Source organism: Canis lupus, chromosome 22 (genome assembly GCF_048164855.1).
Source record: "Canis lupus baileyi chromosome 22, mCanLup2.hap1, whole genome shotgun sequence".
NCBI lineage: Eukaryota > Metazoa > Chordata > Mammalia > Carnivora > Canidae > Canis > Canis lupus.
Genome location: NC_132859.1, coordinates 3561224 through 3587592, shown reverse-complemented (window position 1 = coordinate 3587592; position 26369 = coordinate 3561224). Strand labels below are relative to the sequence as shown.

General features: G+C 41.2%; 1 protein-coding gene across 5 annotated transcripts in view; it reads left to right on the top strand.

Annotated features, from left to right (window-relative positions):
• The window catches only part of MME (membrane metalloendopeptidase), a 96213-nt gene that overhangs the window by 24041 nt on the left and 45803 nt on the right, over positions 1 to 26369 (top strand). For all 5 annotated transcript variants that reach the window (XM_072792202.1, XM_072792203.1, XM_072792205.1 and 2 more), the window contains exons 4-10: positions 9634 to 9795; positions 10797 to 10877; positions 10965 to 11060; positions 11178 to 11296; positions 13233 to 13298; positions 24099 to 24233; positions 26229 to 26330. In XM_072792202.1, coding sequence (XP_072648303.1) covers positions 9634 to 9795; positions 10797 to 10877; positions 10965 to 11060; positions 11178 to 11296; positions 13233 to 13298; positions 24099 to 24233; positions 26229 to 26330 — 761 coding nt within the window. The remainder of the gene's footprint in view (positions 1 to 9633; positions 9796 to 10796; positions 10878 to 10964; positions 11061 to 11177; positions 11297 to 13232; positions 13299 to 24098; positions 24234 to 26228; positions 26331 to 26369) is intronic.

Sequence of the window (26369 nt, the reverse complement as noted above, 5' to 3'; positions counted from 1 at the left end):
CTGAAATTCCTTAATGTTATTTGGTTGTGAATATTACTGAATTAAAAACATCAACTTAAAATTAGATCTATGCCATATCTAAAGTCATATTGGCGATCTTGGACACGTAGTCATTCTGTGCCTAGATCTCCTTAAAATAGAGGAGATGTGTCTCACTGTGTAGAGCAATTAATAAGGAAAAGAAATTAAATCCAGAGAGGCAATTTAACATCACGGAAGAGCTCAGACTCTGGCCGCCACTGCTTGAGGTCAAACCTTGGTTTTGTTGCTCAACAACCATCCTTAATTTCTACAGTCCTAAAATGGGGCCAAAAACAGAGTTGCTATATACAGTTTAATGAAAACAACTTTTAAAGAATTTAGAAAAATGCCTCTCGAGCCATAAGTGCTTGGTGCCTGACACGTGTCAACCATTGACTAGTAGTAGTAGTAGTACTAGTAGTACATGAGCATCTCTGATTGAACCCAACTGAAGATCCTGTAGTTTACACTCTACATGTGAATCTGATAGAGAGTTTTTCTGTAAATCTGATAGCAAATGGATTCCAGGTTAACATTTATAAGTATGTGCATGCTCACGTGTGTGTTTTTGTCTATATATTTAAGGTAAATTGGTCACATGCACATATAAAATAGTTAGAAACTAACTATTCCTCAAGCTTAAACACAAAATAATAGGTCTCCTTTCTCTCTCTCTTTTTTTACTTTTTATTTTTTAAGTAATCTCTACACCCAACATGAGGCTTGAACTCACAACCCTGAGATCAAGAGTTGCATGCTCCATCAACTGAGCCAGCCAGGCACTGCAGTTGGTCTCCTTTCTTGAGCATTGCAGCTCTACAGAGTAAATTCACTGTGCTTCCCTCAGATCTACTTGTATAAATCCACAGTTTCTGAACAAATGTGTAGTGATGGCTTTTCTTAGTGCTGATCAGACTAGTATAAGATTTGACCGTGGTTTAGCTGGAACTTAAAGAGTGGTTGACAGGGAGTGGCTGATTAAATGATAAACCAGCAATCTAGATTACATTCACCCCCAAACTTTCTGTAACCAAGGTATCAAAAAAGCAATTTGGAGTCAAGGATTTCATTTAAAAGTGAGGAGTGGACCGTGGAAGAATCCGGAATGTTTGTAACAAAAACCATTTGGTTTTTATTAGCATTAGTCTGTGTGCTTGCTAATTTTCAATCATTTTCCCTTCAGGAATGGTCCCCTAGATTCTAGTTTCCACATTACTGCCTTTTGAATGGAGTCCTTTGTGACCCATTGTGATTACATTGCATTTTCCTTGTGTTCTTTCAAAACGTTCTGACTTTGCCTTAATTTTGGCTGGGGGATGGTGGGAGGAGGGTAGCAGCAGGGGAATGAGGTCAGCAATACTTTCTGAATGTTGTCAAAAGAGATTTCTAACTTGTCAAATTTGCCTCATAAGTAATATCAGGCTTAGTGTCTATTAATAAAACAAACATTTAGGACAGGAGGTTGGGTCAGAAACGGGTGTCCTAAGGTCTTTACAAGAGCATTTGTTCCTGGGCACCCCAACATTTCTCTGACCTCTTCTGGCCACGCCCAGAACAGTCATAAGTCAGGCTGATTATAGTGATTTTAAGGTAACGAAATGAAAATGTTGCATGGTTGGGGTCAGAAAAGCCAAGGGCTTAGACTGATTTGGAGAGAACAAGCTGGAAACGGTCTTGTCACGTACCATTCCCTAAACTTTAGCTCTATGCAGAGTAAGAGGGTCAGGACAGACATTTTTTCGTAGAGTAGGGCGTGTGGCACTTAGGTTGTAAATAGATAACTAACCTATCTAAAATGTTTGACACTAAAATAGAATTTTAGTAATTGAGGATGAAATCATTTGAATCCTTTCCCACCTAATTTTGTTGCCTATTTTGTACATTTTCTGGGTAGTTTAAAAATCTCAAAGGAAAAACAGACAAAAGTATTGTCGATCCTAGTTATTTGCGAATTCCCTATTTGCTAACTCCCCTACGGGCTAAAATATTTTTGTAACCCCCGAATCAACCCCACAGTGTTTCTGAGGTCATCTGTAGACCTGAGCAGATTGGTGAAAGAGGGGAGTTGCCCTACATGTGTGTCCCCCGGCTTCAGTCCAACAAGGACTGTAAATAAGAATCCTTTTCTCGGTCTAGTTAGTGCCATAGTCTTCATTTTTTGTGTGCTTTTTGTTGGTGATTTCCCACTTTAAAATGGCTCCCAGACACACTGCTGAAGTGCTGTTAGTGTTTCTGAGCACCAGAAAGCTGTGTTGTGCCTTACGAAGAAAAAACCCTGTGTTAGATAAGTTTTGTTCAGTCATGAGTTCTAGTGTTATCGGCTGTGAGTTCAGTATTGATGAGTCAAATATATATATATATATATAAACCAAAATGTCTTTTGGTTAAATAGAAACACACATAAAGCAAGATTATGTATTGATTAGTTGATGAAAATGCTGTGTAATCAGAGGCTCATAAGACCCTAACCCTGTATTTCCCCAAGGGTCAATGACTCTGTACTTGCTTATTCAGTGTTAGTTATGACTTTAGAACAAACTCCATCAAATGAAAAGAATTGGCCATATTCATAATTCCCATGTATTCGTTCTCATGGAGAAGCACCAACGATATACTAAATAGGAACCACTATTAAACGATGTTAAGAAAAAAAAAAGATGTTAAGTTCACAGTAGAATGGCACAGCACAGAGCTTTATGATATCCAGTTTATTTATTTGCTACTTGTAGCAATCATATTTATTTCAGATTTCTCTTATTTTACTGACAATTTCCCAGGAACACTTGACACATGAAGAAATTTCTTTAACACACACACACACACACACACGAACAGAGCACTAGCCTCTAGGGAATGTATATGTATAAACACTGAAATATTTCTTGTGCTTAGTGCCAAAAATCTTATTTTCAGTTAGCAAACTATTGATGTTTTTGGAAAACAGAGTACAGGGACACCTGAGTGGCTCAGTCACTTAAGTGTCTGCCTTTGGCACAGGTCATGGTCCCAGGATTATGGGATCGGGCCCTGCATCAGGCTTCCTGCTCAGTGGAGAAGCTGCATGTCCCTCTGCCTCTGCCCCTCCCCACCCATCACCCACCCCTGCTCATGCTCATGCTCTCTCACTGTCTCAAGTAAATAAATAAATAAATAAAAATCTGAAAAAAAAAATAGAAACAGGGCACATAGGTAGGAAAGAGGGATCTTGTGGCACGGAAGCCATTGGCATTCAAAGGCAGATCAAGGATCGCTTCTTCTTGAGGAGACATGTAGAGGAGTTCCAATGTAACTGGAGTTTCATCATGTCTCATCATGTCTGGCAACTGGTGGAGGAGCTGTGCCTCTGGACTGTTGCCTGAGAGGCCTAGGAGGCTCTGGAGATTAGAGGGAGCTCATCTTTGAGGAACAGAAAGTCAAGCGCAGCACAAATGTCCCTTGAACAAAGCCTTGCCCATCAGAGAAGTAATTCTGAATAGAGGGCAAGTTTTGCTATGATAGTCTCCCCAGAACCAGGCCTATTGGTCGTTGGGGTTTTGGGGAGAGGGATGCATAGAGGTAAAATATAAGTCAGCTATTTACCTGAAGGCACCAGGAGTCTCCTTGGGATGCCTCCAAGACAATAGCAGATGAAAGAAAGGCAGTTTCACACAGTTCCTACACCAGGAACTGGCTCATGGAGGGGGCTGGGGTGAGAGGTTGTGGAGGCCTGGGGAGAGTGCGCTTGTACACAGGAGACACACGTGTGACTTCCTGCAATACTGTGCTGGGGCCTTATAAGGGCCCGAAGTGCACTTAGAAATATTTGTTGTCATGATGGGAGCCCATTCACACAGCCTGGAAAGGCAGGAAGAAAATGCCCGATTCATCTAAGTGGGAGACTGTGTTTATGTTCTGATATTGGATTCTCTTGTCCTCACTTTCCATGTTTCTCTTTTTTCTAATCTGATGATTTTTCCCTTGGCTGCTTATGAGAACCACTTAAGAAGCCTTAAAAAGTGCCTGGACCACTTCAAAAATTCTGGTTTAATTGATCAGGGGTGAATTTTGGGCATCTGGATACCTAAAAGGCTTCTGAGGTCATTCACATGGTTAGCCGGAGTTGAAAAGTACTGCTCTGAAACGCGTCCCTGAGAAGTTTCGCTCTCCGTGATCCAGTGGATCACCCCCAAAAATGAGTTAGGCTGGAATCCTGCTACATGCCCACTTCAGGAAGATGTGCTTCTGGGGGTGCCTTTGAGTGCAAATGGGCTCCATGCCTCTTGCCTGTCTGCTTGCCCTGCTGTGAAGAATTCATCCGTTGTTGTTGTTGTTGTTGTTGTTGTTTTAACCTCTTCCTTCTTCCTGGGTACTACAGACCCTCCTAGGCTTGATGTTTCTCCTACCTTTGACCCAGAGCTACTTCCTGGTCATACGATTGCCATTGGGGAAGGAGAAAAGCTGTGCTTACAGAGTGGCTGGGAGGGGAGGAAGTGGAGGGCAAGAGGAAAATAAAGAGTGAGAAAGAAGAAAGGGAGAATGCAAATCACTGCTTCTCACAAAGCTCCACCTGGTCTATCCAAAATATGGAGGGAAGAGAGTGGTGAACTGGGAGCCAGGGGAACCTAAGTGCAAGGCCTGGGGCTCCATCATTTACTAGCTGCTTGATCTCGGGGAAATTACTTAATCTTGTACAACTGAAAAGTGGTGAAGCCCAAGGATTCAGAACAGGACCGCCCGATTTAAGGATCCCAAACATTTTCCCAGCTTATACAGCATCTTCTAATCCATACCCACACAACGGACCCTTGGTAATGAATACAGTAATTAATAACTTCCCAGATGGTAGTTGAGCTTGTTTTAAAATTCTGATAGTCAAGTAAGTTGGGAGAATGTTACAAGAAGATTAGTTGGGAAAAAAATGGTGTGTCATATATTATCAGCCTAGAACATTTGGAATTGTCATTCATAAGAAATAAGCTCATTATTAATAGAAGATTACTTTTCTTGTCTTTATGTGACTATTTTCTTAAATTAAAAATGCTTTTTTTTTTCTTATTGCAAAAGCAATGCATGCTCATCTAATACAAATTGGAAAATAAAGATAAGCAACTAATACAAAATTAAACACACTCATAATCCACCAACCCAGATAGAACTGCTACAAATGTCTTTTAGACTTTCTGTGCTTTTATGTAGATTTTTAGAAGGCATAAATACTGTTTCTTTCACTCCACAAACATCTGGTCAACAACATTCTGTGTCAATACATTTGCCTTTACTACGTCGTTTCTTTTTCTTTTTTTTTTTTTTTACTATGTCTGCTTATTAAGGTGAATAATTTTATTTGTTTTTAAACCACATTTGTTTACTCAGAAGTCAGAATCACAGATAAGGAAACATCTGAAGAGCCCAGGTGTGGTTATGTGGAGAGGTTGAGTAATTCAAAACAAAGTGCAAAATACAAAAACAATTACAACCAGTTTGACAGTTGTGTGTCTGTTTCCTACAGCCCTTCTACCCACAAGTCTACCGCTGACTTCAAAGAAAAGTCAGCACAGAGGAGGTCCGGAGGATAAGGTGCAAAATGAGAATCAAACCCACGATAAGAGATTAAAGGAAGCCTGATCAAAGACCCGGCATAAAAGTGCTAGCCCATGACTTGCCTTGGCCCATGGCCCCAAAATATTCACCAGAACAGCGAGCTCTCTTTGAAGTGATTGGAAGCGCCCATGCTCAGATGAGCTCTCTGGTCAAAGGGAAATTTAGAAAGTGGCGCAGGAAGGAGTTTGCACGGTTGCCTCTCCCTATCTCTGGCCCGCATAGTCCTCACAGATTGTTTCAATACCACTTCTTTGGTTTGTTTTCCAGACACACGTAGTTTAACTGGGTGTCAAGTACAAACTCAACCTAAGAGGGGAAGGATCATTTTTTCCCTTTGTGGGAGATGTGAAGAGTGTAGAGGCATGCACATGGCAGTGGATTTGTGCTCGTGAGCATAGAGCCGCTCCACTGCTCTTCCTTTTCGTTGAAGGTGTTTGAAAGAGCAGCAATATTTCCAAATTGACAGTGAGGCTTGTTCGTTACTGTCCTTGTTCGTTCTACTTACTCATTACTTGTTCACTGTTCTTCCCTCCTCAGAGCTTATTGCTTCACGTAGTGTTAGGACATAAACCATCCATTTCCCCAGGGAGAGAAAGAAAATGGAAGTGCTCCCAAAATGGCAGTTGCCTCTACAACATTCAGTTTAAATACTTAAAAGTATTTTACAAGACAAGAGTTACATAAAATTACTAAAAATGTATGCTTAGAACGTCTTTGGTTAGCACTTCTTTCAGGCTCCAATTTTCTGGTTTTTCACTTTACATGGTAATTCTCCAAGTGTTTAAAGGTCTTTATTTTCACTTCCCCTGTCATCATATCTTCATTTCCTACAACGTTTAAGGGAATTACTTTTTCTGTCTTTTTAAAGTCAATTCCCTAATCTCTACCTGATGTTTCAAGTTAGAGTTTTTTTTTTACTGACAAATCTTGATGGAGTACAGCATTAAGCTCTGTAAGAGGCCTAGAAAGCGCATTCCCTTCTTTTCCAGAACCACAGAGTCTAGATGAGGGGATAATGGTTTTTCCAAAAACAACAAAAATGAATATGATGGCAGCTGGTACAGATTTTGTAAGGACAGTCCTTCGTGAAGGAGGATTTGAACTGAGCCTTGAAAATGCCTGAAATCTCTAAACATGAACAGATTAAAAAGGGTATTTTTAATAGGGGTCAACACACCATCATCAAGTCACAAGAGCAGAAAGTTATAAAGTGTTCACAGCAGAAACTGAACACAGTCATTTAAGTGGGGGCAGACGGCACATGTGAAGAAGTAGGGAGAGAGAAGCTTCACTAGATATATCAGAGTGAGAATATGTTGTGGCATGTGGATATTTTCTTTCTTTTTTTTCCTTAATTTCTCCCAGAGTCATTTATTCCATCTATGATTTTACTTGTTTTCTTTTTATTCGTGTATAATTAACATACAGTGTTATGCTAGTTTCCGGTGTGGATTTTATTATACATTTGTATATGTTTATGTATTTTCTGGACTTTATTATAAATGCAGACGGAGCATACTGAAAACCTTGGAGTGGAAATGGCATACTGAAATGTTATGGCGACACTAATTGGACTGGCACACAGGATGGATTGGAGCGGGGAGAGATCTGGGGCCATAACTTGGGCAAAAGGGCATGGATAGAGCCTAAGAGAAGGAAGGCCCGAAACAGAGCAGAAACAGTGGGCATTGCAAGGATGGGATGGACTGGAGGCCATGAATGAGAACTGGTCTGGCCTGCAGGAGCAGGGGAGGGGGGATGTGTAGGAGGAGGGAGTAAGGACTCACAGGTGACTCAGTACGGTCATCACATATAACCACTTGTGCATGCCTTTTATGAGGTGATGGGAATACAAAGAGGCTAAGTTCATCAGCAGCATGGTTAGGAGGACAGAGTAGGTGTCCACAGGGAGATACCTCATCTGAGCATTAAGTACTGTGTATGGTCGTGAGCTCCCAGGAGGTCAGAGAAAGAAATACTCCCTGAAGTTTGGAGTCATGGGAACTTCAGGGAAGAGATGGGACATATGCCAATCCTTGCACAGTGGGTAGCGTTTGGGAAGAAAGGGAGGAGGTCTTAGAAGGGTAAGGTGAGGGAGAGAGAAGCAACAGCACCTGGTAGAGAAACACAGGAGAGTTTGTGGCACATGGAGCAAGCCCATCTGGTTGGAGCAGAGAGTTTGTGTAAAAACACAGCAGAGAGGGGGCACTTGGGTGGCTCAGTGCCTGAGCGTCTGTCTTTGGCTCAAGTTGTGACCCCGGGGTCCTGGGATCGAGTCCCACATCGGGCTCTCTGCAGGGACACTGCTTCTCCCTCTGCCTGTGTCTCATGAATAAATAAATAAAATCTTTAAAACAAACAAGAAACAGGGGTGGGGGGTGGAGAGAGAGAAGGTAGAAAGAGACTTTTGATTAGTCTAGGAAAGATCTAGAGGCCAAATCGTAGAGTTTTGTAATTTAACCTGGGCAATGTCAAGCCACTGCCATTCTTCCGGTAAGAGAGTAGCTAGTAAAAGTGCATTTGGGGAAGTTTAATCTGTGAAAGGTGTCTGGAATAGACAAGTAGGGAGATGGTACTAGCAAGATGCAGAGTTGGGTGACTTGTAGTTAAAAGGGAGTGAGAATATAAAACGATCATGACAAGAGTATGGAAAAGAAGTTGAAGAGTTACCCAAAAGCCTAAAGGGAAGAGGGAAATACAGAGTTTTACCCAAGGTTCAAACCTGGGAGGCCACAAGGAGGGGAGTGGTCTGGAGACCACCCATAGCTTAGCGTCAAAGACACGGAGCCAGAGGTGGCAGCCAAAAACACCTCCAGGAGGTGGTGAGAAGTAGGGGCTTGCGATTTGACCAGAAAATAGACTTAACCATTTCCAGTTGAAAAAAAAAAAAAAAAATCCACACATCTCAGCAACATTTTGAAGTTTTTAATTAATTGAATTTATTTATTCAGAAAGCGAAGTGTTTTCAAAAGCTCGTTTGAGATCTTCTACTCTCTTGATACAGATGAATTCTCTATTGCTCTTTTGTTTTTCCTGTGAAACAGTTCTACTTGTGTGAGAAAAAAAAAAAAAAACAGGAGGGAGGACAGTGGGAAGGTTTTCTCACTCTTCCAGGTGTAGAAACTGTGGGCGTTGGGCCTCCATAATATCCTCCTCAATGGCAGCAATTCATATTTTATACATCCTTCTACCGATTGCAGCACCTAGGACACATCAGAGTTGCGCACAGTGGAAATACTCAGTGTGGGCTCATTTGCATTTTCATCGTACTTTGCAAAGATAAAAGAGTGGACATAAGAAAAGCTAACGAGCTTACAGCCAATTTTGTAAGGACAGACTCTACATAAACAAATGCAAATCGGATGTCAAATTTGAATTGCAGAAAATATTGTAAGCAAGGTCCAAGAAGTAATAATGGCAGCTTCAGATCTTTCCCACAATGACAAAATCCATGAACAGTCCCACAGGGGGGCCTGGTGGGCTCAGTCGGTGGAGCATTCGACTCTTGGTCTCAGGGTTGTGAGTTCGAGCCCCATGTTGGGTGTAGAGATTACTTACAAAAAACCAAAGACTCAAAAAACAATCCCACATCCCTGAGAGTCTCAGAGACATTCCAAAGTCACAGCACCTTGACGAGTAGAGTCAGCAGCTGAAGTTATTCGGGCGAAGAGTCACCTTGTGTCAGCCCTAAGCTCGGGCTAGCTTAGGCGGCCTGGGATTCTTTTATTTGTTTATTTATTTTGAACTATGAACTAGCAAGAACCTCATCTATCTGAAGGTGGGGGTGAGGTGTACCATGGGAGGGCCGAGACCTCTCAGGAATACACCCAACCAAGTATGATAAAGGGAAGGAGGACTTTACCCGCATAGTCATCATTTTTCTTCAATTGATGGTTGTATTAAGTAAGGAAAGGGAGTGTCAGGCCAGTTGACTTGATCATAAAGGAGAAACAACAGAGCACTTGTTCCCCCTTCCAAACTACTTCAACACCCCCCCCCCCTTCATTTTATCTTCTTTCTCTGGTCTTTCAGCCGCTCGACTGATCCAGAACATGGATGCCACTGCTGAGCCCTGTACAGACTTTTTTAAATACGCCTGTGGAGGCTGGTTGAAACGCAACGTCATTCCTGAGACTAGCTCCCGTTACAGTAACTTTGACATTTTAAGAGATGAACTTGAAGTCGTTTTGAAAGGTTAGTGGAGTTTGTGTCTATGCATCAAAGATTTCTCTCTTAACATACCCAGTTTTTTAAAGCTGCAACTCTTAAGCCATTACAGAGAATGTCACAGGAGATTAAAGGCGATAACCCCTCCAGGTTTTGTGGCTCGCCACCAAGTCACTCTGAGGGTGGTAACGCTGAAGTGGGTATGTTGGCACCTCAGCATTTCCCCTTTCACTTGGGGGGGCACGTACGATGCCCCCATGATAAACCTCTGTCATCCCTAGAGGTGGGGTGGCCTCTGTGTGCCATTTCACATTAATAAGAAATTAATGATTGCCACTAAATGCCACCTCCAGTGTCTTTCCAACCCTGGCTCTGGGGTGAAGTCAATATCAGGTCGGTACCGTGTTGAAGACGTTACTCACATTTGCATCCCGGAATAGGTATATTTATTCTAACCCAGCTAAGACATTCTCCCTGGGGAAGTTGAGGAAGTCTTGTCCGCCATCCTTCACCTTGTGTTCCCCTCTTCTAGCAGTTACTTTGTAGAAAAACAATTTTTTGCTACTTTTCAAACATCCAAACAAGTAGAAGAGTTTGGTCGACGTATTTGGAGCATGAGCAGTACAGTCACACGAAGATCATTATTTCCAGCCATCAAGAAGACTATCGTATTAAAGTCCATATTCCTCTGCATTATTTCTTTTTACTCTCGATTTCAAAAAAAAGTAACTTATGTATGACAGAGCAGTACGCATCACTGTTCGCAAAAATAAATAAATAATAATGATAATCTTGTCCAAAAGACTTTCATCTAACTTGGCTCACGAAATCAACTCCCAGTTCTGCGCTAGGAATATAGGAATCGCGGTCTGGTGAGCGGTGTTTATCCTGTAGGGTTTTAGGGTGAGGGAGGGACTGAACGCACACACACAAAGGCAAGCTTTTTTCCTGGAACTACTTTGAAAATGTTAATTATAGCTGCAAATGAGCAGTTCCATTGATGTATTTTATTAAATGCTCGGTTTCAGATGTTCTTCAGGAACCCAAAACTGAGGATATAGTAGCAGTGCAGAAAGCAAAAACGTTGTACAGATCTTGTATAAATGAATGTAAGTGCTCTCCATTTTATTTCATTAACTGTGTGCCAAAATATGTGAAGACTTCATAATGAATTCTATTTCTATTGTTTTCAAAAGCTGCTATTGATAGCAGAGGCGGACAACCTCTGCTCAGTCTGTTACCAGATATCTATGACTGGCCAGTAGCAACGGATAATTGGGAGCAAACATATGGTAAGGCAATTTTCCTTCTTTTTTAAAGAATAATTTCCGCGTGAAACCTGTGTTGTGATAGTATCATATTAATGCCCTACAGCTTCTAAAAGCATATTTCACCTTCTGTTGCTTTAGGTACTTCTTGGACAGCTGAGAAGTCTATTGCACAACTGAATTCTAAATATGGGAAAAAAGTCATTCTTAATTTTTTTGTTGGCACGGATGATAAGAACTCTGTGAACCATATAATTCATGTAAGTTTGTGTGGCCGACGGCCAAGGCCGTCTTTAAATTTTAATAAAATGTCTACACACATTGTTGTAATTGATGTTTAGAAATAATGCATATTCTCATTTGAATTGCATGAGCAGTAGAGCCATAAATTCATGCTCTGTCCCCGATACCTGGATTCCCAATTTTGAAAGTACTTTCCTTTTTTTTTTTTAAGGATTTTATTTATTTATTTGAGAGAGAAAGAGAGAGAGAGCATGGGGGCAGAGGCAGAGGGAGAGAGGGAGAAAAGCGGGCTCCCCCCTCCAGCAGGGAGCCTGATGCGGGGCTCGATGCCAGGACCCCAGGATCTGAGCCAACGGCAGATGCTTGACTGAGTGAGCCTCCCAGGCACCCCAGAAGTATTTTCTTATGTTGTGCTTTAGACATTTATCTCTCCTTTCTACTACCATAGGTCTAGATGCTGCACCTTCATGTCATAAAGTAAAGAAATGGCCTCCAATGTAGAAATAGCACTTGATTTCTCTGTAGTTCATGAAAGGAGCATAGTTTAGTTTACATAAGTAATGCAAGTCTAGAAACCAGATATTTCTAATTGCTTCCAAAAAGAACGTAGAAGAGGGATTTTTTTAATACAATTTTGGTTGTTACTTAGGAATGTCTGAACTTTTTTTTTCCAGTGAAAGTAAGTAAAATAATCTTTTAAAATGGACTTATTAGATTTTTTTTTCATATAAGCCATTCATTTAGGTTTACTGCAGATGCTACCTAAGATGAGATGAATACTTAGTGAGTATGTTTGGAATGAAATTTACAGAGCTTTTATTTGGTTTCCTGTAAAAGAAAGTACCCCAAAAGTTGCTAGCCACAGATTCATATTTATGTCACAACTGTATGAATCTTCAGGACCATTTTTATGAAAAGCATAAAAGGGATCGAACCCAGCTCTCTTCTACAGCAGATCTCTTTCTCCCTTTCTTCCAAAGAATTCACTTCTTTGGCTCTTAAGTGCCAGCATCCTCCACGATCACCATAAAGAGATGTCCAAGGGAGAGTTGGGAGGTTGGAAGAGGAATGGACGGAGCCCTACCTGTGGTGACACCTTCTGGCTCTTTCCATCCCCATCCTCTGGATTCTATTTCTTTCATATTGTCCTGGACTCTATAGCTGCCGGCTTTCTCAGGCTAACCCGCTCGTGCTCTAGGGTGCCCCGTACCCGTCTAGCCCTGCAGTGTGCAGGAAGCTATCCCACAGAGCTGTGCGTGTGCCCAGGTGGCTCTCACTGGAGGCCCGGGGACTCTCAGAGCCGCGGGAGCAGAGCCTCATTTCCTCCTTCACTCGCTCAGCTGCCAGGATTTGAGCAGAGCAGGCGAGAACCAAGGAGTCTCCTTTATCCCCCTACAGTAGGGGATGTTAAAAAAAAAAAAAATCTTTGGCAAGATTTCCACCAGCCAGACAGTTCTAGAGTTACCATAGACGTTTCCACTTTTGGGGTGGTTTGGTTTTGTTTTGTTTTCCATCCCAGTTAAGGGTGGGAGTCGAAGAGATCGTCCCCCAGGAGGGCATATTAGAATCTCAGGGAGCCAAATGTCCTGTAAATGTGTCATTTAGAAACTCCCGATGTTAGATTCTAACATGTTTTTGTCCACCTGTCCCTTCTGTTTTGCATTAAAAAAATCCTTCCCAGTGCATTTTCATTTAAGTTTTCTCTGGTTTTCCTCCAATACCTGCAGCAGAATCTTCCAGATTACCTAATTACCCATCAGTGGAACCCTTCCAAGTAGTGGGGAAACCATTGCCCCATCTGGATTCATTCACTCATGGTCTGATCGTCACCCCTATAAACAGCAAGGACACTAGGATCTTGCTCGCACACAGACAGCCGGGCTTGTATTTGGTCCAACTGTCCCACATCAACTGAACCGTTTCTTTTCCTCTTTGCATATTTTTTTTTTATAGATTGACCAGCCTCGACTTGGCCTCCCGTCCAGAGACTACTATGTCTGCACTGGAATATATGAAGAGGTAAACAAACAAAACCACAAAGCTACAGGAGCAATTGGTGTGAACTTAGAAATAATGAAAAAGATGAAGGCAGACCTAAACGTAGCTGTCTGTGTCCTTCACTCCCAACCAAGACATCACGTTGAGCTTCCGTTGGCTGAATGGATAGTCTCAACAGAATGAATGGAATGCTCTTGAGAAATAAGGAAGCTTGAAATTCCTTATGTGCGGGTCTCAGTGCTTAACCATTTAAGTCCATTAAGTCCCGTGACCCACTTGGAAAAGTGAATGTTAAGTGTTGCATTTCCTCTATAAATGGCATCACTTGGAAAAAGCGAGCAGATGAATGAATCATGGTGTCGGGTGGTGCCACGAGGATCCGGGAGACGCATCGTGGCCCACGGTGCACTTTCAGAGCTCATGGATGTGACGTTCAGGGAACTACCGAGGTGGAAACTTTGGGTTCAGGCAAGCCTCTGCCTCCAACACGGGTCAGTGGGCCAAGGGGCATCCTCCGCCCAGGACTGCGGGACGTCCTGCAGGGCTGCGTGGTATCCCAGAGCCCTGCTGCCCTCACACGATGTCCATCTGCCTGGGCTGATTGGTGTCAAACACAACACAGGATGCACGCGGCCCTGTGAGGTGTATCAGGTGTCTGGGAGAGGTGTTCGTTCTCTCAGTGCCGTCCTCATGACGACTCTGTAACTCAGAAGTTAAGGTGATGGTCCTCATGGGGGACAGTGGAGCAGGATGGCTGAACTTCCCACTCAGCTAAAATTGTTAGCTTAATTCCTTTATGCCAAAACCCATTTTGCATAGTTATTAAGTTCCAGTGACAGGGACTAACTTCACTGTATTATCTTTTTGAGGGGCTCCACTGCATTGAAATGAAGGGAAAGATGTGTCATAAAAAAAAAAAAAAGGCCACAATTAGGAGCACAGACAGTCAGATGGAGGTGGGGTATTTGAGTTCATTATAAACCTAGTTACTGTGTGGGCTGCAGCTATTATAGGGTTTTCGAGCTACTTCCTATTGCAGAGTTGAGGGTGATTGAGGAATTTTGACTCATTATATTTCATTGTCAGCATCATCAACTGGAATGTTTTTCATATTTAAGATTGTGCCCTAAAGACATCAGGTTTTTCCAATCCTAAAAATACGTGCATTTTTTTTTGTCCTTTAATGTCTCTGATATCAAGGATTACCTGGCAGTCAGTGTATACGTTTAATGTGATAAAGTTTTTTTTTTTTTTTTCCCCTCAAAAAGCAGCATTAAGATGATGGTGTATTTTTGTGCATTTTATACTCGGTGCTCTCTCGTAGTCTAGAACAAGTCACAAACTGGCCCATCATAGGCTTGAGTCCATATCAAGGCATTTTTGTTTAACCTGTAGTTGTGTTGTGGTTTTAAAGTCTGGATCAGTTGCCTGTAATTTTAAAAATTGTAAGATTTTACTTGAGAATCCAGATCTCTCGATAACTTCATAGGACTGGAAACTCTAGGCCTATATTCCCAAGCGGCAGTGGTTGGACGTGGCTGTTGTTGTGTTTGCTTCATTTGTTCTCCAGGTTCGAACAGTCTTTATTTAGATGATGATGGATTTATATGGACTTCCTGGTCCCTGTGTGTGCTTGAGTTTGTAAGTTAGTTGGGTCCTCGCTAAGCTGTGGTAACGGAGAGACCTAAAAATAGTGAAGCTCCAACAGAGTATTTCTGTCTCCTGTTATCCTACAGCTTCCAAATCCAAAGAACCACAGCTTCTTTGACCACCTTCCTGCTAACATCAACCTCTTGTCGTGTTTTGTGTGAGTCTATTTGGTCAGAGTTGGTTCCCCAATGCTTTGTTCACATTTCATGCCACAGGGAAAAGAAAAGATTCCTCTTTATATAAGGGATGCAGAGGAAGTTGCGTGCAGGCCATTGGTTAGCACATTGTCGTGTGACTACTGCTAACTATCGAGGAGGCTGGGGAACGTAGCCGTAATGTGGGTGGCCATGGGGGTAGGTGCCTCTTTAGAATCTGGTTGATGGGGAAGAAAAGTTCTGCTAAAAACTCATTAGGAAAAGGGAATCTTGGACCCCAAAGGCATTTAGCAGTCCTGCCACAGTTTGCATCCTCTGGTCTGGGAAATACGGTATTTATACCCAAACTACACATCGGTGATCAAATCTAGAATGAGTAATATGGGAGAGGAATCTGAGGCTCACAGGTTTGCCCTGGAACAATCAGCAAAGCAACCGTAGAACCAGAGCTAGAACTTTCGTCCCTGTCTGTTGCTCCTCCCATCAGATCATTCATTCCGAACTGCGGAGAGTAGGACTTTTTACCAGGAGGGTTCTTTGAATGAGCGAGTGGTAGAGAAAACCCAGCACTGGCATTTGCAGCCCAGAAGTCATTGGTTCAAATAAGGTGCCCTTCGATGATCTGGATTTGAGTCACAGACACACAGCATGCTTGCTGCCTTGCCCCGCTTCCGTAGAGAGGGCTACTGGTCCCTGTACCCCTTCCTGCTAACCTCGGTCCCTGGGGTGCTTCTCAGGTCGGCGCTCTAGCTCCCAGCAGCCAGTGGAAAGGAGTTGGCATGTGGGATGACATTCGTCATCCTGGAAACGGGTAATTACTAGAATACTTCAGGACCCTCTTCCTCTTTTAAAATCCATTATTTGGGGAGGGGGGACCCTTAGAGGAGTGTATGTGGCTACAGGAGAAATTCCAATTTTTTCCTTATTGCCCCCATGATATTTGCTCCCGTCTCCCAGTCACTTCCACCTGTAATCCCGCACTTATTTTCTATTCTGCATCCCTAGCCAGCTATCAGGTAAAAGTTGATTCTAGTTTTCCCACTGCCTTGCTGTCTCTGAAAAAAGTTAACCCCCTTAAATACTTTTTCCTCAGTGTGGTATTGCTTCATGAAAAAAAAAAAATGATGAAAAGGATAGGCTAACGAAACGACATCCAGTGGAAGTCATAAAGCTGGAAGAAGTCTTGATATGATTATATCAGTGAATCACTGGTCTGCATTGATTTGCTCCCTTTATATATGCTGTTCCCTTTGCCTGGAACATTCCACACACCTGGATCTGCCCATCCCCCTTCCTTTCTCCTTACCTTTCATTTTTTTAAAAGAAGATTTTTATTTATTTATTTGAGAGAGAGAAAGAGAGAGAGAGCTCACACAAACTCGGGGAGGGGCAGAAGGAGAGGGAGAAGCAGTCTCGACTTGGGGGCTCGCTCCATCGTAGGACCCCAGGATCATGACCTGAGCCAAAGGCAGACATTTAACCAACTGAACCACCCAGGTGCTCGTCTCCTTTACCTTTTAAAATTAACTATTAAATTTTATTTCTTTGGGACACCTGGGTGGCTCAGCGGTTGAGTCTGCCTCAACCGGGTTCCTGGGATCGAGTCCCGCATCGGGCTCCCTGCATGGAGCCTGTGTCTCTGCCTCTCTCTCTCTGTTTCTCTCATGAATGAATGAATGAATAGATAGATAGATAGATGATAGATAGTACTTCCTCATGAAGGCCTTCCCTGGAACTTTTAACTAGATGAAGATACCTTTTTGTTCCCATAGCACATGGCTTTCTGGATACTTTTTTATTTTAAGTCATTTCCCCTCCCCACAACCCCTCGTAGGAAACTGTAAAATTAGTGGGAACAGTGGCATGTCTCACTGATTTTGTTGTTTTATTTCCAGTATCCAGCCTGGATTCTGACTCTTACTCATGATCAAAGGAATCCTGAATGAATGAATCAGAGGATGAATCAGTGGTTGAGGGGACAGATGGTAGAGAAGAGAGGAAAGAAAAGGAAGGCAGAAACATCCCATTTCTTAGAGGTCCGTCCTAGTTCCTAACCTTGACTTTGGGGCAGACGTGAGCTCTAGAACATCAGTAGCTGATGGACTCTATTGCCCAAGCATCTTATAAACATCTTACAAACCGTGTATCACTTTTCCTCTTTTTAATCTCCAGTTCTTCCTCTGCTATATTCAGTTTGCCTGAGATATATTCACGCATTCGGTGGGTCCTCGACTTGTGGGTCCCACATTATTTTATTGGAAATAAATAAGAAAAGTTTTGAGGTACAACATGAGGTCACCAACTTTTTACCAAGACGTGTGCTCCATCTTTGACTAGGGAAGTCTGGCTTCTTTGTCTGGCACTCTAGCCAGTGATTTTCAAACTAGACCGTGGAATCTGGTTTTGCAGATTATGCTTCAGGGGCTGGGGATGAGGGAGGGTCACACCCCCTCTTTGATCAGAAGGACCCTCATCATAGGTCTTGATCAAATCAATACCTAAGCCCATTTCTCTAGGTCCTCCTTGACCCCCCTTTTGGGGATATCCAGCTCATTCAGATAATCAATCCTAAACCAAACTTCTTATGAACAATGCAAACAGCACAATTATTATTATTATTTTTTTAACAGCACAATTACTAAGAAAGCTTTTGCTGCTTCTGCTTCGTGGAAGCTTGTTTTTTTTTTCCTTTTTTTTTTCTTTTTTTTTTTTTACTTTATTTTGTTTTGTTTTTTTTGTGGGGCTTTTTGCTTTTGATACCCTCCAAATGGAATTTTTGTGTTGTGAAGGCATTCAAAATAGTAAAATGCCTTATGCTGTTACACCAGTAAGTAATGAAAATAGATGAGGCATTTTTTTTCAAGATCTATTTCTTACCTTCTTCCTCCAAGAGAAAAACCTCTTTCTCTTGTTAAAAGACCTTCTTGCCTCTCCAACTTATTATGTGCTTTTATTCTGGCAATTTTAAATGTTATATTTTGAGAAATGCATATTGTATTCATCTGGTTATTCTAAATTTAAATACCTCCATTCCTTTTTGTTTACTCTGTTTTCCCTCTCACATAGACGGAACATACCCTAAGGCAATAAAAACCAGAAACATATATATATATATATATATATATATATATATTTTTTTTTTTTTTTTACATGACAGGATCATATATCTTCTTTTTAAAAAAAGATTTAATTTTTAAAGTGATTTATTTATTTTTTTTAAAAAAGGATTTATTTATTTTTTTTAATTTATTATTTTTAAGGTGAGGCAGGAACTGGAAGTTAGAACTATAGGAGAGCTGGGGAGCGAGGCAGAGGCAGACAGGGAGAGGAACTCAAGCAGACTCTGAGGTGAATGCAGAGCCCGACTCAGGGCTTGATTTCATGACCCTGAGATCAGACCTGAGCGAAAATCAAGAGTCAGATGCTTAACAAGCTGCAACACCCAGGTGCCCCAGGATCATATTTTCCTAATAATTAAGGTTGCACATAGGCAGACTTGAAGAGCTAAATGGGACATTAGAGTTTGGTCCAAACCATTAACCCTTATCTTACAAATGAGGAAAGAGAACCAAAGAAGTTAAATGGCTTGCTTAAACTCACAGATTAAAAGATCCATGTGTCAGTTAAGAACATTAGTTGGAAGCAATGGAAACCTACTCTGATTAACTTGAATGATACACCCCTACCTCAAAGGACAGGAGTAGTGAGATTTGAAAGAATTCTAGCCCTTCCAAGGGTATAAATTTCTATTCAAGGAAAACAATAGGAGAGATAGACATTACCCAAAAAAGGTAATCATCTCATTCTTGGGATTTTTCAATGGAACCAGCTTTATGTGAGGAAGCTCTTGTATATTGACTGACGGACTAAATGGAATGACGGCCTGAATTTTCTTAAGAAATCGCTCACCTTCAGAAGAGTCTCTGAACTCTGTATTTGGGCATAAACTGGAATTGTTTTCAAGGCTTCCCTTTCTTTACCTCTGTAGATTATCAAGGCTAATTGTTACCGTATCCTCTTTTGTAAAGAACTCTGTAGGTTAGCAACCCTAAATATTTGAGCGTCCCTGGGTTATAGTTATGGTTATGCTCTATGTTCACCTGAGATGTTAGCATCAGCCAGAGTGGTGGTTTCCAAACCTACGACCTCTTCGTGGGTGTCAGAAGAGGGTCTGTGGGGCCACACACTCGTGTCTGCATACTTCAAGACAATCCAGCATGATTTATTTTACGCGCTTGTACATCAACAAAATATTTATTTGCACAAAGCATTTCAGGGCAAAAAGAAAAGTGAGAAAACCTCTGGGGTAGCAGATGAGAGCCAGGGGAGGTGAGGCAGGAACTGGAAGTTAGAACTGTAGGACATAGTGCTCTGAGGCATGGTGGGAAGAAGGAGTTCAGAGTCATGAAGAATTTAATCCTTTTAGAAAAACCGGGAGTTTATAAATAATGGAGATGTTTGAGGGTTGAGGATAGAGGACTTGGAACCTGGCCAAGGATGGTTGGAAGCCAGAAAGAGATGATCCAGGATCTGCTTGCCTGAATAAGAGAAAATGCAGACCAGAAAAGAAGGAAAGAGCACAAGCTGAGGTTTGCAGTCCTTTAGATGAGCAGGTGCAAGCTGAGACTGAGTTAAACCTAGAGAGAGTTTTGTTTGCCCACTTATCCAAAATACAAGCTGAGAGAAACTGTTCCAGACTTGGGCTGAGAATAGAAGTCTGATGACTTCTAGAAAGTGAGGGAAATTTACTTAATATACTGAAATTTTAAATTCATTTTTTTTTTAAACCATAGATAATTATTGAGCTTCTACTATGTGACAGTTACTCTTCTAAGCCATAGAGATATCAGGAAACAAGGCAGAAAAGATCTTTGTTCACCTGGAACTCCCGTTCTAATGGAAAGAGATAGACAACAAAGAAACCAGTAAATACTTTAAGGAAATAAGATGAATGCAGACAGTAGTGTTAGAAAGGAAACAAAACAAGGTACTGTGGTACAAAGTAAGTGACTGGGGACGGGGTAGGTGGATCATTTAGATGTAATTTGATTTTGGTTTTTAAAAAGATCACTCCGGCTGCTGCTGGGCTGACTTGATAAAACAGATCCTACGAGGGAAACTGCTGACCTCATTTTGTCCCCTCTGGGCACCAGGTGACTAGCAGTCAGGATGTTTTACCCAGTCCAGGTACCTGTATTTAACAAAACACAAAGGAGCTTTGAAACTTGAGACTTAGCGAGTATGACAAGACTCATCTTGGTTGTATGGCGTTGACAAGAGAATTTTTTTGAGACGGATTGACCCTGGTTTATAAAAAGAACTATATGCATCTTCTCATACGTGTGCGGTAGGCCTTAGAAGTTACACAAGTGCTCACAGTTCCCAGGCTCTCCTCATTAATAATCTGATGAAAGCCCCAAGGAATCCCCATGCGGGTCCACAGTGGATCCTCTTGTGTCCTGTGTTTCTCCTGCTCAGATCGGATGCCCTTTCCCTATTCTGGTCCCCAGGAGGGGCTGTGTGATTCTGTGTATCTGCACTCCCTCTTTGGGGGAGCCAGTCATTACCTGCTGGCAGCTGCACGCTCCCTGACAATGATGCTTAAATGGGGAAGGGGGAGGAGGAATGAATCTTTTTTTTTTTTTTTTTGGAACGAATCTTTTTGATGAGAAACCTATCTTTCCTGCTTGGTGTCCCCTGTGGGTTCCTTCAGGGAACTTTCTTTGTAACTTTATTAAAAATCCCCGGACATCCGTGGCTGAGGATAGCACGGTTCTTGGGCTTTTCAGTTACATCATGCTCCACATGCCTCCCCTAGAAAAGGGAAGGCAGAAAGTTGGTAGGAGCTGGGTGTCCTGGAAAAGAATCTTTGGAAGTGAAACTCCTTATCCTCCCTTAGGTGGTTGTCACACTGAAGTAGCAAAATATCAGCCAGTCTAACTGGAAAGCTATCTGTTCATCCCTGGGTCTTGCTGTCATTCATAAACAAAGATACTAAAGTTGTTGGTTTTTTTTTTTTTAAAGATTTTATCTATTTATTCATGAGGCACACAGGCAGAGGGAGAAGCAGGGTCCACGCAGGGAGCCCGATGTGGGACTCAATCCCGGGTCTTAAGGATCAGGCCCTGGGCCAAAGGCAGGTGCTAAACCGCTGAGCCACCCAGGGATCCCAAAGATACTAAAGTTTAAAGGACAATAGTCACATGTCATTGCTGTCTTTCCCTCTGGCAACCAACAAATACCAGCTTTTTTCCAAGTAGGAGAAGCCCAGTTTCCGAAGACAGTCAATTTATAAATGCCAATGGTTGGTCCTGCAAAATGAAGACGGTTCTACTTAGAGTGACAATTCGTGGTCTTAAGTGTTAGTAAATATCATCTCACTGAAAGCACAGAATTCACAAACTCACAAAATTGCTCTTATGGATTTTACCATAAAACCATGTAAAACCAATGATCATCTTTGAACCTGCTGTTATAGGAGTTGGGATTTACAATGTTTTATTTTTTAAAAGAAGGGCTACGTAGATATTTCAGTAGATTCCTTTTCACATAAAGGATCACCGCACGAAGGCTTCAACCAGGCTACCTTATGACTGTCAAGATGGTCGACTCTGACCCTTGTCCTAGTAACTAATTGCCCTCTCGGTGACAAAAGAGGAAAATTGAATTTCAATCTTAAAAATATCCTACCCGATGTACTATTTAAATGTTAAAACATGTTGATTACGTTCTCCCCAAATCATGACAATTACTATCATTTGGCATATTACATATCTACAAAGTACCTCAAGGAAGAAAATGAAAACCTTAGGGTAGGATCCTATCTTGTAAAAAGAAAGGATTTCACAGCAGGAGGAAGCCTGGGTTCTGACAGGTACTAGATAAATTTAGAAGCCAGGAGAGATAATCAAGATACGAAGACACATGTTTTAATCAGTCACATTGGAATAGTTGCCAAGTAATGGAGCTCATTAAAAGAAGTGGTGCATTCCACGTAGCTGTATTAAATATTCAGGCATCCCAGAAGCTGGTGATAACCCAGGCTTCTGGTTTTCTGAGAAATTTTTCCTACTCAGTGACTAGGAGCACCATCCAAAGTTCTTGTGCTTGCCTTCTACCAAGTTCTATAGTCCTTAAATGTACCTGTAAAGATAAAGATACAGGAGTAGGAGTAGAACCAGTTTGCAGAGTCCGTGAAGTGCAGGAGAGCATTCCTGTTATTGCTTTCTCACCTCATTAACAAAAAAGCATCCCACAGAATAAAAAAACAAAAATCTCAGCAGACTGATATTGGAAAATTCAAATTGCCGTTTCCTTCATAGCCGGTAGTAATTCCCCACTGAATGCAGATGAATTTATATTATTTGAAATATAGTTAATTCAAAACACCGCATGCTTATACTTTGGAATAGTTGGTCCCATGAGGTATGAGCTCAGACATGTTGTTTACTTCCAAGTGAAACAAGAATTCTGATTACCTTTTAATGGGAAAAGAATGGACTGGATGAGAATATACATAAAAACATCCTTTTCTCCCTGTTACCTTAGTGATTAGGTTCTTAATACAGACTCGCAGCTGAAAATAGTTTGCTCAGTTGAGTAGCAGATCCATGCATAGAAATGCTAGTGAGATACCCCAGCATTACAGGGTATCTGTGGAAAGGGAAACCTTCTTCCTGGGGAACTGTTTATTTACCATTTATTGAAAGTTATGGAATGCCCGTATCTAAACCTTACCTCCAGTTGTCCTCTCGATTTTCAGATTGAGAATACCTATACACCTCGCTTGATAAAATAATTATTTCCCTGTAAGTTTTATGTTTGATCCCTTGATGAGTCACTGTAAATTCAGATGTGCCCTTTGTGCTCACAGTGAATATAGCGTTGCCCCTCTCAGTGATAATTGATGAGTAGGGGGTATAAAACCCTCTCAAAACTACAAAGTGTGAAGCACTGTATAACCTTCCTTCACATTTATCCTGGAAATGGTGTTAGAAACCTAGAAGTGCCCATTAATCCATTAATCCCGCACTTGTGTGGCATGACTACCCCAGTTGTGGTTGTCTGTCATTAAGCTGGTGCTAGAAAGTTGAATTTTTAGTAAATTTTAACAAGGTGAGAGCATAATTTATTTTAATTGCTGATGGATAATAATGGTCGAATTATTTCTATTAATTAATTTGTTATTATTATTATTAATTAATAATAATCTATTATTAGATGGGTTGAGACTTACGGAGGTGGTATTCAGTTTCCTGGTGTTGACGCCATTCTGAATTTGAATAAGGCATTTCTATATTCCATAAAAGGTTGATAACATAACCAGCTTATGGCTTACCTCACATAGCTAAAATGCATGTGGAGGTAAAACAAGAAAAACTTAAGTTCTTAGAAAAGAGCCGATATCCAAATCTAGAAATTTTATATTAACATGAGCCAGCTATAGAATTAATTAAAATCTCCAGGTTGGTGGACCTCATGAGAACACAGTCTCATTTACATACACACACCAACAAACAAAAAACAACTGCTTGGCCAAAAAAGATACAAAGATGTCCTGATAATATTATGTGAGTTTGTGGCCATCTCTTCATGAACAGTTTAAAAAGATAGATGGAAGCAGAGAAAACTTGAGAAATGGAATTCAGGAAAGGAGCTTACTATTATTTAAGAAAAAATGCTAGGTTATTGTTTATCAAGTGTTTTTTGTAACTGCATTCTGAGTAAGGCAATTTAAAATGATGACTAAAAATAGAAAATTACAGAATTGCCAAACCAAATGGTTATAAATTGCTTAGTATTTCCAAAGTGATACTCGTTTGTTCTGCTCTAACTCAAACCCATGATGACTTTTTAAGAATTTGTACAGGTCGTTTCTTTTAGGATTTAGAAAAGGACTCCTACTTTACTGTGTTTCATGTGTTACTGAAAATTAGTAAACGAAATTTAAGTTAAATTAACATGATTAAACACTTAGAATGTTCTCCAGCAATTCATTGCTATTTATTTCTTGCAGGCTTGCACAGCGTATAAAGATTTTATGATTTCTGTGGCCAGATTGATTCGTAAGGAGAAAGGACTGCTCATCGATGAAAACCAGCTTTCTTTGGAAATGAACAGAGTTATGGAATTGGAAAAAGAAATTGCCAGTGTAAAACACAATTCCTCTAATACATCGCATGGTGTTGCCACTCTCTTCTTTCTTTTTCCTCTCTATCATACTGTAAAGGTCAAAGGTGCAACTTTTTAACCAACCTGTAGAAATGCATAGCTCAGTAATGAATCATTGACATGAAGAGGACCTTTGAAACTGTAGAGTTTTGTAGTGAGCTAGGTTTCTGACATCCTGGAGACATAGCTAAGTTTGACAAATATTAAACAAGATACGCTTAATTACCTATGATAAGTGGATTATACCAAAAGCCCAACTACTTGTAGTCGAACCGTTGTTGAGATGTCCTCGAGACTCAGGGCGCGTGTGATTGCTAAGTGTTCAGCAACGCTGTTTTAGTTTTGATGTGTATAGTGTTACTTTGTTTTATTTTAAAGTTTAGGGTGATCACGAAGATTGAGCATCCCTCTGCTTAGAAATATTGGTCCCTGAACATAGCCACATGGCAACGCGATGTCACCGAGGTCCGACTGTCAGGCTGGCTCAAAGGACCCGGCAGGAAGGGTTGTTCGCAGCAAAGCCCATAGTGTGTTTTCCTGAGTTCCCTCTAGTTTCACGTGAACCTGGAGTCTGAGTTGGCACTTTCTTGTCTGCTGTTCCCCCGACAGTCTAGAGTCTCAAGGAGTGAACTCTGTCTAAGCAGCATCAAGGTTACTGATTCAACCCGTGGTCAGTTTCTGTCTACGATCTGCAGGGCTCCCTCTGACATTGCAGACGGTCTGTGCTCCTACAGCCCCGTGCGCTTGCCACTGCCATCAGAGTCCTGAAGACTAAAGACCCTAGAGGGCCATTTGAGCTTTCCTGGAGCTACGTGAAACCAAAAATCTCCAATCGGAACCAGACTTTGCTTGGAGCTGCAGCTGGATGAATGGCAGCTGGATGGGTTCCATGTGGTTGTGTGCCAGAAACAGAATTATTAGAGGATAACTGTTTGCTGGCCTGGGTTTCTACCAGTTGCACCTTCCTAGACCATGTTCTCCTTTGATCAGCCATAGCTCTCTGACAGTTGTATCTTACCTCAAAATCATTTGTGTCTGTGTTTTTCCTCCTCTCTTAGACTTAGGTGGGGGTGAGGTCTTAGTCTTCTTTGAATCACCTGTGTATCTTTGGCATTATCCAGCTTATTATTCCATTCACATGTTCATGAATAATTTTTTAAGCAGTGAATAAATAAGTGACCTAAAGAGGAGATTGCAGCCATCGTCACTGAGAAATAATTCCCATATTGAACTTCCGCCTTTCGTCTCTCTTGACTTAAATTTGCCTTTTCCTATTTCCACCCCTAGATAGGGAATTGCCATTGCATTTTTTTTTTTTGATTCAGTGAAAAAATAAGCAAGTAATTAAAACTGGATGCTGTTGAGTAAGAGTATACTAAACTGGTGAGGCAGCAGGATAGGAGGACAGTCACAGAAGCAGGAGTGCTAGCACTCTCCTCAGATAATTATGATGTGTACTAGGAATTTTTTTCTCTTACTTGCTTTATTTAAATTCTTGCAGAAACCATTGTGGCTTTTTAGGTTTTTCTGTTTTTCTTGTCTGGATCTTAACTGGGATACTGAATGGGGGCGATGAGCACGTGGGAGACAGTATTTGAGAGACACATTGCAGATGACAGTATTTTAGAAAGTTATCTTAGAAAACAATCGCAGAAACAACTGAGCCATAAGCCTTAGAAGGAAAGAGGCCTGTGGACACTGCTTATGTGGTTCAGCAATTGTGAAAGTATAAAAAGATTTTTGAAGAATCTTATACTTGACACAGCAGCCAGATCTTAATGATTATTACTGAATATACTTAAAATCTCTTAAATTTCACTTTTCTTTTTGATATGTATTTATTTTAATCATAAAAACAGTATGCAAAATAGCACTTAAATTATACTTATTCCATATTCCTTTTTCCTTCATGTAGAGTTAGATTTCTCTAAAGTATTCTTAGTCCTAAAATAATTATTGAAAATTAAATCCATAGGCTACAACTAAACCTGAAGATCGAAATGATCCCATGCTTCTTTATAACAAAATGACATTAGCCCAGATCCAAAATAACTTTACACTAGAGATTGATGGGAAGGTAAGTAGCAAGTTCCACGTACTCTGTTATTGTGCCATT